Source organism: Falco cherrug, chromosome 9 (genome assembly GCF_023634085.1).
Source record: "Falco cherrug isolate bFalChe1 chromosome 9, bFalChe1.pri, whole genome shotgun sequence".
In the NCBI taxonomy this organism is placed as follows: Eukaryota; Metazoa; Chordata; class Aves; order Falconiformes; family Falconidae; genus Falco; species Falco cherrug.
Genome location: NC_073705.1, coordinates 12,628,336 through 12,641,102, shown reverse-complemented (window position 1 = coordinate 12,641,102; position 12,767 = coordinate 12,628,336). Strand labels below are relative to the sequence as shown.

The following is a 12,767-nucleotide window of genomic DNA, read 5'->3' as shown; positions in this document are numbered from 1 at the left end:
TTTATTTATAGCATCACAGTGTTTTATCAGCACGTTGGCTGCCCTCAGAGGAAGGGGTCATCTCAAACATCTGGAATGAAATCCCCAGCTGAGCACATTTAACAAGCCTGTCTTTGCACATGTCAGGCTGTGGGTGGAAAACTCACTGGCAAACAAGGCCACACGGGCTGTGGGAGGGGGATGCCCACATGCCACAAAGCCTGTGCCTTGGATCTGCCAGTCCTGCTGCCAAAGGCAACAGCAGCTCCTTAGCAACAGGCATCAAACACTGTGGCATCTGTGTGGACCAACAGGCTGCACCCTGTCCTGCCCTTCACCCCGATGCCCACCACATCACTGCTGCCTCAGCCACCTCACTGCTCACCAAACGTGCTCCAGAGAGGACTCCCCCAGCATCCCTTCTCCAGAACTGCCTCTTGCAAAAAAAGGACAAGTTTGGGGTTTTTTTTTTAAGCTTCAGATTGATGCAGGTCCTAGCACCGTGACAACCCAACAGCCTGGGAAGAGAGGTGTGGGGAATGGGGTTACTCTGCCTTGAGAGCCCACAAGGACAGAGGTGGCTGCACCGTCACAGCCAGATAGCACAGAGCCCATGCGCGCAGCCTGGCAGGGGTGTACAGCCACACAGCTGTCCCTGCCCTCACCGTGCCACCTACCCTGGCCTCCCCACTGCAGGCACCAGCGCCAGGCTGCCCACCAACGCACCATGGCCTTCCCACAGGACAGCCCGGGCTGGACCAGGGACAGGCAGCATCCCTCATTAGTGGCTACAGAGAAAGCAGGGAAGAAAGTCGTACCTCGGACCCATTTTGGGAGCCCAAACTCTTGCCCCATCCTAAAGAGGTAGCACGGCCCTGCAGAATTGCTCCATGCAACACCTGCTGCCACACACAGGGCTGGGTCAGCGACGCCAGCCCTTGGGTCCTTGTGCAAGGAGAGCAACCACACACCACCACAGCGTGCCGAGGGACCAGCCTCTCCCTCCCAAGCCACGATGGCATATGCAGACACCCTGTGTGCTGGGAACAGCCAGAGCAGACAGCAGTACAGGAGGCACTGCGAGAAACTACGGATTTGGCAGTAAGAGGCAGATCTCACAGCTGACTACGAATATCCCCATGCCAGCCACCCACCTCAGCCACACTGCCAGCACTCGCTGCCTCCTCTCCTAAGATCTATTCCTCTGAGTATCAGTGGGGAAATGCAGAGAGGTTGCAGAGGAGCAGAAGGCTGGTGGAGATAGCTGCAGCGTTTCATGTGGATCTTCAACCACTCTGCTGTGTGAAGCCAACTTTCAAGCTCAAGAAACGTCTTTCCTTTCTACTTCTCTGGACTGAAATTCAAAGGGGAAAACTCTGACCTGTTTAGAGACCAGCATGCCTGTCCTCCTTCTAGAGCTATGCTTGAGGCTCGCTTCTGTTTGCCCCATCCACGAGACAGCCGTCTGTGCTTTTACTAGGACAAGACAAGCTCCAGGCCGGGCTTGTAGCAAGTCAGACACCGGCAAAGAGGAGCTCAGCTTGTTACCCAGCAGATCTCTGCAAATAACATGACCTGTCACTGCCTGCGCTCCCTCCTTCTTGCCCAGCGCTCGGTACAGCTCGGCATAGCCCAGGTGCAGCCCAGCTCCTGGTCTCATCCTTGCCACGCTGCCCCGAGCAGCTACACCCAGCTCTGCGGGGCTGCAGGCTGCCTGCCAGCACCAGCACCTCCCAGCAGCACATGCTGCCAGCTTGGTACAGAAACATCTCGTATTTAGGATCTCAGTGAGGTCCAGGAGAGTTTTACTTACAATCCCCTGAACAACACAGATCCTAATTCACTGCCAGCCTTTTCAGGGGACCTGGGCCACTTAAACTTGCTATTGTGAGCCCTGGACAATGCGAACATAAGCAAGCTGTGCTCTTCAAAGAAAAAACAAGGCTGTACACACATAAGCACTCAGAGCATCTTAATCTTCAATGTTTGGCCCCTAGAACAGCCCTGTAGGAGGAGAATGCAGGTCCCAGATGCCCAATGTGGAGCAGAGCCAGCAGCTCGCCCCAGCTCACAGGAATGCTGACGGACACCAGGACTTGCCAGCACTCAACACTTCAGCCAGCCAGGGACCACAGCCACTCTTCCTCAGGCTGAGCAGCACTGAAACAGAAGAGCAGAACCTCTTTTTTTATAGCTTGCCCAAAGTGAAGTAGGTTTCCACCCAGCACTTAACACTACTTTAGGCCAAAGCAGTTATGATATTCCCGTACACTTGACTTGGCTGTCTAAAAAAGGAAGAACCAGGCAAGAAACCCCACCACAGTCCACCACACAGTGCTGCAGGTCCCAGGAGGCTTTTGCTGGGTGTGTTAACACCAGTCAGGTTTACGCTGTAACAGACTGCCCCTTTAAATTCATTCACAAATTTGATTGTTCTTTGCCAGCAAGTGCAAAGCCAGGCATCTTCTCCCACCTCGCTGGCAGAACAAGCCAGCGATTCACCTGATACAAGGAGCAGCCAGCGAGGCTGAGCTCTCTGATGTCCTGGGAACACACCTCTGTTTGCCACCACTTCCAGCGCTCTGCTCTGTTCTTCCCACATCTCAGAGCAGGTTCAGCGAGCTCTTCCCCCCAGACAGCCCCTCTGCTCCCACCGCAGGAGCATCACCCCTCCACACTGGGTGCAAAAGCCACTGAAGGCAGATAAATAGCCGACTGATCAGGTTTCTCTACTTACCACAAAGAGGTTGATTCACCAGAGCCTACTCCCTTCTCAGGCTCTTTCTAAATAAAGGCTTCAAAGACTTCTGGAAATTCATGCTTAACAGGCTTACTGTAATGCCCGGGTACAAGGGCTCCTGTGGGCCAGACTCTGCTGCAGGACTGCGTCATGCTCATTTTCTTCTGAGACTCCCCGATACACTTGTCTAGGAGTTAAGGCTACAATAAGTCTTGTTGGCTGATGCTCATTTTGGCAGATCCTCACTGCCACCCACAACACAGCTCTCCCAGTCTTTTCAGCCACGGCCAGCCCTGCAGATGCAATGCAGATGCTCAGGAGAGGAGGTGACGCCCCTCCATCACCTCCTGGGGCTCAAGGGATGGATCCCAGGCACAAACTCCCCAGTACCTGGCCTCCGTCCTGAGAAAAGAACACTTGCAAAGTCAGCTCAGGACCCAGTCAGCCAGGAAAAGGTCTGTTACAGGCTGGACAACCCCCACCACGTGCACCTGGGGCTGAAAGGATTCAGCAGAGACAATATTGCCATAACCAGGCATCCTGAGCAAGCCTCCGCCTCCAAGGCACTGAGAAGGACTAAAGCAGCAAGTTCAGGACTGCTCAGCCACCCTGGAAACAACAGTTTCAGCATGAGGGGTTGGAGCCCGCATACAAGGAGAGAAGCCAAGAGCACGGGGGACAAGCAACCACGCATAACTGCACCAAGGCCCGTCCACCCTGCGGCCACCCCTCCTTCAGGTGCTAAACTCGTGAGTCAGCAGCTAGAATTTGCTGAGACACCTCCAATCGTCTGCTTCAGCGCTGCTGCAGCTCCCAAGCACAAGCCCGAAGCCAACTCACCTCCCCCTAGCAGGAGAGGTTTCAAGTGCCTTTTCCTTAAGAGTAAAGCAGTAAAGCAACCCTGCGTTTTCGTGAGCCCTCATTTCACCCGGGTAGCAGCGCAGGCAGGTCCTCCAGTGGGGAGGGAGGAAGGCACAGCATGGGATGGCATGACAGGAGATCCCAGCCACCATGCCTCACCTGCTCCCCGCTGAAGACTTCATACGCCACACCGAGCTCTCGAGTATTGCTTTCACACGTCTCAACTGTCAAGAAATCCCCCCGCCCCACCATCTCCAGAGAAAGCAGCCAGAATCCACTTCATTCTGCATAATAGCTGCTCCTATGATTTTCTTTGATGCCATTCAATACAAGCAGCTGGATTCTCTATTTATAGCAAGATCATCAGTTTGGAAGGACAACTTAGGTTCTTGTTATTACCACAGCACCAGATACATAACAGATCTCTGCTATGCGAGGAGGGCTACAAGTTGGTACGACAGTCCCTGTGGCCAGGCTGGACACCTCCAGAGGTCCAAGCAGACAGAAAATGGAGCATTTGTGACCGAGAGCTGCACCCTGGACCTGACATTCAGTCCCGTGCTGACACTCCCCATCAAGGCGGCACCAATTCATTCCCGCACACATGGAGCTTTCCTCCCTGAAGACGCTGCCTTCCGAGCTAGTTTTATTCAAGTGTTATTGTAGGGAGCATGTGGGATTCAGGCAGGCGCATTTGGGAGGGAGGGACAGCAAGCTGCAGCAGCATTGTTACTGTTGGCCTGAGTTGCTAAAGCCAGAACGACCGAGCACGGTTCCGTCAGCAAGAACAAAAGATTGGAAGTTATAAGCATTAGTGCTCCAGAAATGATTCATTCTTCTTGGAAACAGCCTTTTTGCTACCTACAGATATGTGATAAGCTCCACTTTTAATCAAGGTTAAGGTGCTCAGAGGTCAGGGTGTTTTTAAACTAGGTGTTCAAATTATTCCAGGCTGGCACTAGCTTGTCACCCTCACCTTGATGAGAGGGTCAAAAGTAGCGTCCACCCTTATCTCAGGACACCCCCCATATCCTCTCTGCTGCCATCACCCAGCGTCTCAAGGTCCTGATACACCTGTGGGAGTTAGCTCAAGGCATTCAGTTCAATCACAGGGCTCTGACCCACCCCTTCAAATGGTCCCTGATGCTGGACAAAGTGGTTCCCAGCCACAGCTACCCACCTCCTGGTGTAAGTCCTCTGTGCACAAGCTTATTCACAGCAAAACCCCCAGCTCACACTTGACGCCGGCACCTCACCAGCTAGTTTTAACTGGCCATCAATGAGACTTGGGGGATGTGGAGTTGCTGTTAAAAAGCCATCTTGAGGAGAGAGAAGCCTGCACATCTTTGTGGTCTGAAGCCATTTCACCTCCTGTTTCAGATCCTGGACATGACACAGGGACTCTGAGCACACACAGGCACAACTGTGCACAAGGTAAAACTCTCAAGACCGGCCCTTTGCTCATTTTCTCCTCTCCTAAGCAGTTTGCACTTTTACACAAGAGATGGGAAGAGCAACAGATTTTAAGAGCAGCACAAAGAGGTAATTAACTTCCACAGCAATCCCTGTTGCCAGGCTTCAGAGGTCACAACAGTAGCCTAAAGGCTGTGTGCTGGATATCTCAGCAATCAGCCCTCAAGAACAGAGGCACCAAACCAAAACCCAGCCCCTGGCATGCTTGCCAGGCTGTTGCAGAAGCAGCTGCCCTGAGCAGGAGGAGTAAAGACTTGCCCCAGTGCCTGGCAGAGCACCTTTCTCTACGCTTTTGCACAGGTCAGGTCTGCAGCAGCCCCGCAGCACAACCCAACCAACCCATTGCCCTTCTTCTCTTGGAAGAGCCCAAGCGTCACCTCCTTCTCCAGACAGCAGATGGTCTGCATGCCCATCCTACTCTTTCTGGCTGTCAGTGCCTCTAGCAAGACTGTGCCAAGTCAAGTGACAGCTATGTGTCCTCTACAGACGTATTTCCTCTTCCCCACGGATGACTTTCAGCAAAAGGTATTCCACAACATGCTATGAGCAGAGCATGCCTGTCCATGCACACACACCTCCTCTGGCAGAGGGGCTAGCCCCAGCCATCATCCTCCTCAGCTGCTCCTCCTCGCCCAACCCTGCCTGCAGGGCCATGCCAGGGATGGGGAGCTGCCTCCGGAGGAGAGGGATGGAAACCCACAGAATTCCTCCTCCCAGCCAGGAAGCCTCCCTGCTGCTTACCTGACTCCAGCCCTGAAAGACAAGCTACATCTCCGACAGCCCTGCACTGCTGCTGGGAAGGAATAAGCACTCACACCCCGTTTGTCACACTTGGAAGCAAATCAGACAGACAGAACTCTGCTCCACTTGTTCTCCCATTTTGTTAAACAAGAGATGGGAGGCCGCAGCACGTCTCCTCGCCAAGGAAAGCAGCAAGCAGAGTTTTTCAGATGAGCACAAGTGGTGCGCGGGCGGGGGGAGCAGCAGAGAGAGGCACACACTGCAGCGACAAGAGACACAAAACAATCTCGTGATTAGTTATTAACTCCAGAGGAGTTGGAGCTCTAGCAGCAAGCCAGCCAGGAGAGCAAAAATCCCTCTTTTGTTCCACAGCCTCAGACAGACTTGGCCACACAGCTCCCTGCTGTCTCACTCCAGACAATGAGAAAAGAAAGTTAATCCACTTTGCCTACAGCAGGAGCCATCCAGCCTGCTGGAGCGATGCTGCAGAACGATGTATGAGCATTCCTGCACATCAGTGCCAGCCTCCCCTCATGCTGGCACCCACCGCTGCTAGCGGATGCCGGATGGCTCAAGGACCTCACCGGGCACTGCCTATATCGCCAGGGGCAGCAACAGCTTTGAATCCGCTCCTGCCTTCCAAACCCACCGTGCCCTTGCCCAGCTCTGCACTGCAGGCGCCGCGCTCCCTTCCACACTGCCACCCAAAGCGGAGACCAACCGTGGGGTTCCTCCCACCCCGATGATGTATAGGTGACCTTACACACCTACATTTACACCTAAATTTATACCTAAATTTCAAATCCACCTTTACAGAAGAAAAACTTCTGACTCAGGACAGAGCAAGCTTCAGACTATGAACCAGGGACCGAATCCATGCTTTGAACATCACTTTCCCAAGCAGCCCAAGCCACAGCCTTTCTGCAGGAACAGTATTCTCCTCTGTTTCAGAGGTCAGGTAGTAGAAAGGATTGTGGCCAACAGTGACCTTCAGTGTCACCTCTTCCCCTCGGGAACAGCACAGGTTACACACACAACAAAACCACCTTACATGTTAGCCAAACGCAAACTTCTTCCTACTGCCCTTCTAGGGAAACAGAAGCCATCTTTTAGTTCGGATACATACTTAGGTTTCAAGTGACCTGCTTTTCAAACCCCTTCTTCACCACCAGCCTTCTTGGTTCTCTGTATAAGAAGTAAGAAAAATTACTACATTTAAGATTAGAGAAGGAAATTATGATTCACAGGCTCTCTGCTCTGCAGAAATGGGAATTACGTACCTGGGTACTTCTAGAGCACGAACAGACATAGGTACTTCTGTCTGCAGCTTTGTAGTTCAGGGTAGTGATTTTAAAGTCAAGTCATCACTGCATAAACCTGGACAGCTAAATAATAGAGTAGGGAATAGCAAAGTGCTGAAATCTGCTCCAGAAAGCACTTGCAGGTTTCTTTAGTGACCCACAAGAGAGGGCTGTTATTTCAACATTACACTTCTGCCCGCATGAAGGCTTGCCGAATGGCAGACAGCAGGACTGAAATAATCTACACGGGCCCTGGAAGCCGCAGAGTTGAGAGGAAAGTGCTCCAGCATCCCCGAGCAGCACCAGCCTTTGTCCCAGCACGCTCCTGCCAGCAACCGGGCCGCCTGCCCTGCTCTGAACAAACTTATTTCCCTTCTCCCTCCTCCCAAATTAACTCCCTCTCCAGCTGTCCCAGCGCCAGCTTCCTGTTAAGCTTAATTATTCTTTGTACACCGAGTTTGATGATTTACCCAGCAAGCCAGGCACAATGATTAGGAATTCTGCATTCCCATTAGCGCTCTCCCCCAAGGCTCAGAAGTTTTCCGGGAAGGACCTTAACCCCAGCACAGCCACAGGGAGAAGCATGCCACCCCAAATGGTCTGTGTGGGTCATCAAAGGGCAGTCAGTCATCTTTTGTGACACTGCCACAAGGCCAGCTGAAGGTGTGCTACGGAACAGCCTTTATTGCTAGTCAGCAGGGCTGACACAGAAGGCAGCGTAGGTGGAAGCATTTATGATCCCAAAAGGTGTGTCTCCAGTTACGCTTTCCTATGACCCAAGATTTCTTGGGTGGTTGTTTAGCAAGCTAAAAGCAGAACGAGCTTTGTTTGTTTGCATTGTCCACCTTTTAGAAGGTGCAATTTTCAAGAGCCATGAAACGAGTTACTCTGTGAAGTAGTCATCGGCAGGCTTGCTGGCATCTGTGATCTCAAAAACCACAACACAGAGAAGCCACCCCACCAGACTGGTCCAGCTCAGGAAATGGAAAGCACCATGCCGCAGTGCTGTGAGCCAGACCTGCACTGGGCGAGGACTTTGTGTCTTCTCCTTTGAGCTGTTTATTAATCTGAAAAGCCATAGCTGGTCACAGAGGTGTAGGTATACATACTGTATCAGAAAAGTTGATGCCACCCACCTCTCCTCACATCCCAGAGGAAAGCTACAGCGTGTCAGGGGTTGTCTGATTCCTCCCGTGCTGAGCCTGTGGAGCTCAACGGGGCTGACTAGTCCCTTTGAGACCTCTCCCCAGCAGGTTGTTGCCTGCTGTCAAACCAAGGAGGATGTTTCAGCAGCTACACAAGCCTCCTCCTCGGAGGGCAAGACACTTCCTTCAGCCAGAAGGAAGGCGAGAGGCCCCATCTGAGAGATCCCCAGCCCCAACGTGTGGGTTTAAACACCAGAACAGCAGGGAGGATGCACAGCAAGAAGTCACCCTTGTGCTCTGCAGATGCTGGCATCACATCCCAATGTGACTTATTCGGGCAGGTTCAGACACCAGTAACAGAAAGTTTTCCAGCCCAGCTGGTGGAGGCAACATGCAGGGACCTCAGCCCAACAGAGCTGCTCAAGTCACCTCTACACCAAGGCAGAAGGAACAGCCACACACAGCCCACCTCAGATTTTGGCTCCATACTTCTGCCCATTTTCCTAGAGCTCAACTGCCGCAGCTTCTTACTAAAATCCTTGCCCCAGCATCAAACACCAGATCCAACAGCAAAACCCCTCCTGGCTTCAGGGCTAATATTGATGCCAGACCCTGAAGCTTCACAGAGTCAAAGCAATAAGGAAGCAGAAAGAAGGTCTACAACAAAGAGACACCTTCTTCCTTCCCCACAATGATCAGGTGCAGCACACCAGGAAGCAAAGATCTGGTGTAGAGAGAACCTGGCTGCTCCCCTCCAAGATGGGAGCTGTAGAGGAAACAAAACAGTAAGGTGTAACTGTGGTCAGCTGGCTGTGCGAGGGGCTGGCACAACCGAGCCCTCCATGGCCAAACGCTCTCATCTCATCCAAAAGGCACCTTCAGGAACAGGCATGGAAGTCAACGGGATGGGCCGAGGATGGAAGTCAGCCACACTTCGTTAAGAACATGTTTGCTGGGAGTAGTACATCTGGGAGTATCCTCCAAAGATAAACGCTGGACCGTGCAACTGTTTTGCTCTGAGAGGAGTGAAAGAGACTACAAGTCTGCACTTGTCCTAGATACCTTTTTCCTCAGGAAGCTTCCAAAAAGCTATTGCAGACAACGGGGAGAGCTGCTTGCAAAAGCAAGCCATAGGCAAGCGTATCCACCGTCACCCAGGCTGACGTCTCTGTTCAAGGGACTTTGCATTTTACAGTCTTCGGTTCCCCCCACCCCAACAATTTGTTATAAAGGAAGAAGTGTGCACATAGAAGCAAGCAAGACAAAATCCAGCAAACCAGTTTGCACTTCCACAGCATCGAGCACAAAAGTAACTTGGAAATGCGAATGACTTCCCTAGGGTGGGGGAACACATTCCCAGTTTGGAAAATCCAAACCGAGCAGCTCAGCTCAGCTCACCTCCCGACACACACACACGCTCCATCCCCATCCCCCTGCCCTAACACGCTGTACCAGCCGGGCCTGGGTCTCCCTCGAAGCAAGAGCCGCCCACAGCCCCCACACAGCGGGGGGCACTGCTGCCTCCCCGGCACACACAGCCTGGGTATCTCCCGAACCGGCACTTCCACAGCTCAGAACGTTCGTGTGAGACGTTACCAAACGCCTTCTCGCCGCGGAGCCGCCTGCAAACGGGTGGCTGCCGCCCTGCCGGGCACGGGCCGCCGGGACCCCCCGCCCCGCCGGGACCCCCCGCCCCGCCCCGGGGCCGACGCCACGGCGCTGCGGGCACCGGCGGGGGGCGCAGGTTCCCCCGGTGCCACCGCCCTGCACCCGCCGGCTCCGGCGGTGCCTGTGAGCCACCCTCGCCCTGGGTGTTTTTGGGGTTTTTTTTCCGGGGGTGCTGGTTTGTTTGCTTTTTTCATGGGAAAAAGTAAAAAGTAAGAGGGAAGCAAAGGAGAAAATACCCCCGCACAGGCGGCTCCTGCCCGTCCCGCAGCGGGGGAAGCGAGCTGCAAGCCCCGCAGCACCCGGGCCCCAGCACCGCCGGGGGGACGGACCCGGCTCCCGCCCGCGTCCCCCCCCGCCCCGGCAGCGGCCCCACGGGCGAGGGCAGCCCGCGCCCCCCGGCCCCGCGGCGGGAACCCGGCCCGGCCCCCCCCGGCCCCGCCGCCCGGAGAGGCGGGCGGGGGCAGCCACGGCCCCGGGGAGGCGGCGGGCAGGCCGCGGGCTCACCTCGGTACTGCAGCGAGCCCGAGAGGCGCACGGTGACGGTGCCGGCCAGCGGCTCGCCGGGGCTGTAGACGACGCGGCTGTCGCCCAGGCGGATCTCGAACAGCTGCACCTTCCCCATGGCCGCGCCGGCCCCACCGGCCCGGCCCGGCCCGCTCCGCTCCGCCGGCAGCGCTACCTGCCGCCCCGCGCCGCGCCGCGCCGGCCCTGCCCGCCCGCCCCGCCCCGCCCCGCCCCGGCCCGCCCCGCGCGGGAAGGGCCGGCTGTGGGGCTGGGCTGTGAGGCCAGACTGTGAGGGAAGGGGCAGCTTGTGGGGCCGGGCTATGAGGGAAAGGGCAGCTTATGGGGCCGGGCTGTGAGGGAAGGAGCCGCTTGTGGGGCTGGGCTGTCTGGTTGGGCTGTGAGGGAAGAAGCCGGCTATGGAACAGGGCTATGAGGGAATAAGCTGGGTGTGGGGCTACGCTGTGGGGGAAGGGGCAGCTTATGGGGCCGGGCTGTGAGGGAAGGGGCGGCCTGTAGGGCTGATCTGTGAGGGAAGGAGCTGTCCCAGCATGGGGCCATCTTGCCTCCGAGTGCTCCCTTCTCCATCTAATCTGATCTCCTCCCTGTAATTCTCCCGGCCCAGCTGTCACATCTTCCCCCTCCTATTTTTATAACCCAAATCTCTTTAAGCATCCAGCAAGGGGCAAATGCAGGGGACCCGATGGCCGCCTGGGGCTGAGGGGTAAATGGCGGCCTCATGCTCCCAGCAGGTCAGGGTGAAGGTGCCTGACCCCGCCGAGGTATCCCAGGAAGCTGAGGGCGAGCAGCCGGCTTCCCTCCATCACACTTGCCGTGTTCCCCCTCTGAGCTGTGTGATTGAATAAAAAAACATCTGTAAAATCCACACCAAAGGCAGCACTGAGGAAAGGCACCTCCCGGCGAGGCCTCCCGGCCACTGGCACGCAGGCTGTGTACACAGGCAGAATTAATAAGTATGAAACGGGCTGTTTATCTGCAGAGCACACCCAGCCTGGACCTGGCCAGACAGACAGACATCCTCCCGTGGACCTGCAGCAATACCAGCCCGGGCACACAGGGCTGCAGGACCCTCCGTGCTGCCTTATGGTGAGTGTCACAACCTAAAATCCCTCATAAAGCACCAAAGGAGTTTGTGAGCTCCCAGTGCACAAGGCTCCTGCTGGGAAGCCCTTCCAGGCCCTCCTTCCTCCGATGTTTAAAGCTGCCTTGTTTCCAGCCTGCATGTAGTCACAGGCAACGTACACCCCTATAGGGTCTCGTGCCAAGGCTTTCAACAGCTCATCTCCTCCTGCAGGGCGTACCCCGGGATGCATCCATACACCGCTCTCCTTGGGCTGCCCTTAGCTTTTGTTTTGCCAGGCTAGCTAAGCTCACTGATTTTCTCATCTCAGTTTTTTTGTGAGACGAGCCTGCAGCCTCTTTCATCAGTCTCTGCAGCCCCTGTTTAGCTCTGCCAGCAAAAACAAACAAATTGGGGGGTGGGGGGACAGCAAAAGCACCCTGTGCTACCGAAGATTTTGCTGAGCCCTGTTCCCCCATGGAAAGCAGCCAAAGACTCAGGGCTTTTTCCACTGTTGGGGCCACCCCATCACCGGGGCAGCATGGCACCCTTGGCCCAGAGGGACACCACAGGCGTGACAACAGGGTGAAAAAATACCCTTTGCCAAAACCAAGCCCTTCACGCTGTGCCATAGCTCTCCTGGCGCAAAGAGACTTACACGCCTTGTTTGCAGGAAAGTTAATTTTAAGCGTGGTGAAGTTGCTTGCCCAAGGTCACAACGTGAATAAAAAGGATTCCTGCGCCAGCTGCTGAACAGAGGCACTGGGGCTCCGGCCCCGGCTGTGCATGCTGTGGCACAGCTACAGTACTGCAAGACAGGCACAGTGTACTTAGACACAAAATACAGGAGCCCTTCTCATGGCACGGTCAGCAACAGCACTAACCCCCCAGACCACAGCTACACTGTGCATAGCAGTTAGTAAGACGTAACTAGATGGGAATAATTCAATATATCCGATGCCAGGGCACCTGCTGTTCCTTGTATGGGGCCCGGTGGTGCTAGGTTCAGGAGGATTTTACTCATTAGAGTCAAATGTGTATTTGCATTCCTGCCTCCCTGCTCATCTGCCCGTGCTCCAGAGTCATGCCTGTTATCTAATTGTCTGTGGACTCACCAGCGCTGAAATTCAGAGCAGCTAAAAAAAAAACCAAACCAAACCATCACCTAAGGATGTTTGTTAAACTGCAAAAGATTCGCTTTCCTGCAACTTTGAACCATTATTATGCTTTAAAAAAAATGTTTTGAAGGGTTTGTTGTGGTGGTGGGAAATCTTACT

General features: G+C 54.7%; 1 protein-coding gene across 2 annotated transcripts in view; it reads right to left on the bottom strand.

Moving 5' to 3' along the window:
- The window catches only part of ARRDC1 (arrestin domain containing 1), a 39,660-nt gene extending 29,051 nt beyond the window's left edge, over positions 1-10,609 (bottom strand). For both annotated transcript variants that reach the window (XM_055720670.1, XM_055720669.1), the window contains exon 1: positions 10,413-10,609. In XM_055720670.1, coding sequence (XP_055576645.1) covers positions 10,413-10,530 — 118 coding nt within the window. In that variant the 5' untranslated portion in view covers positions 10,531-10,609. The remainder of the gene's footprint in view (positions 1-10,412) is intronic.
- Positions 10,610-12,767: the final 2,158 nt, after the last annotated feature.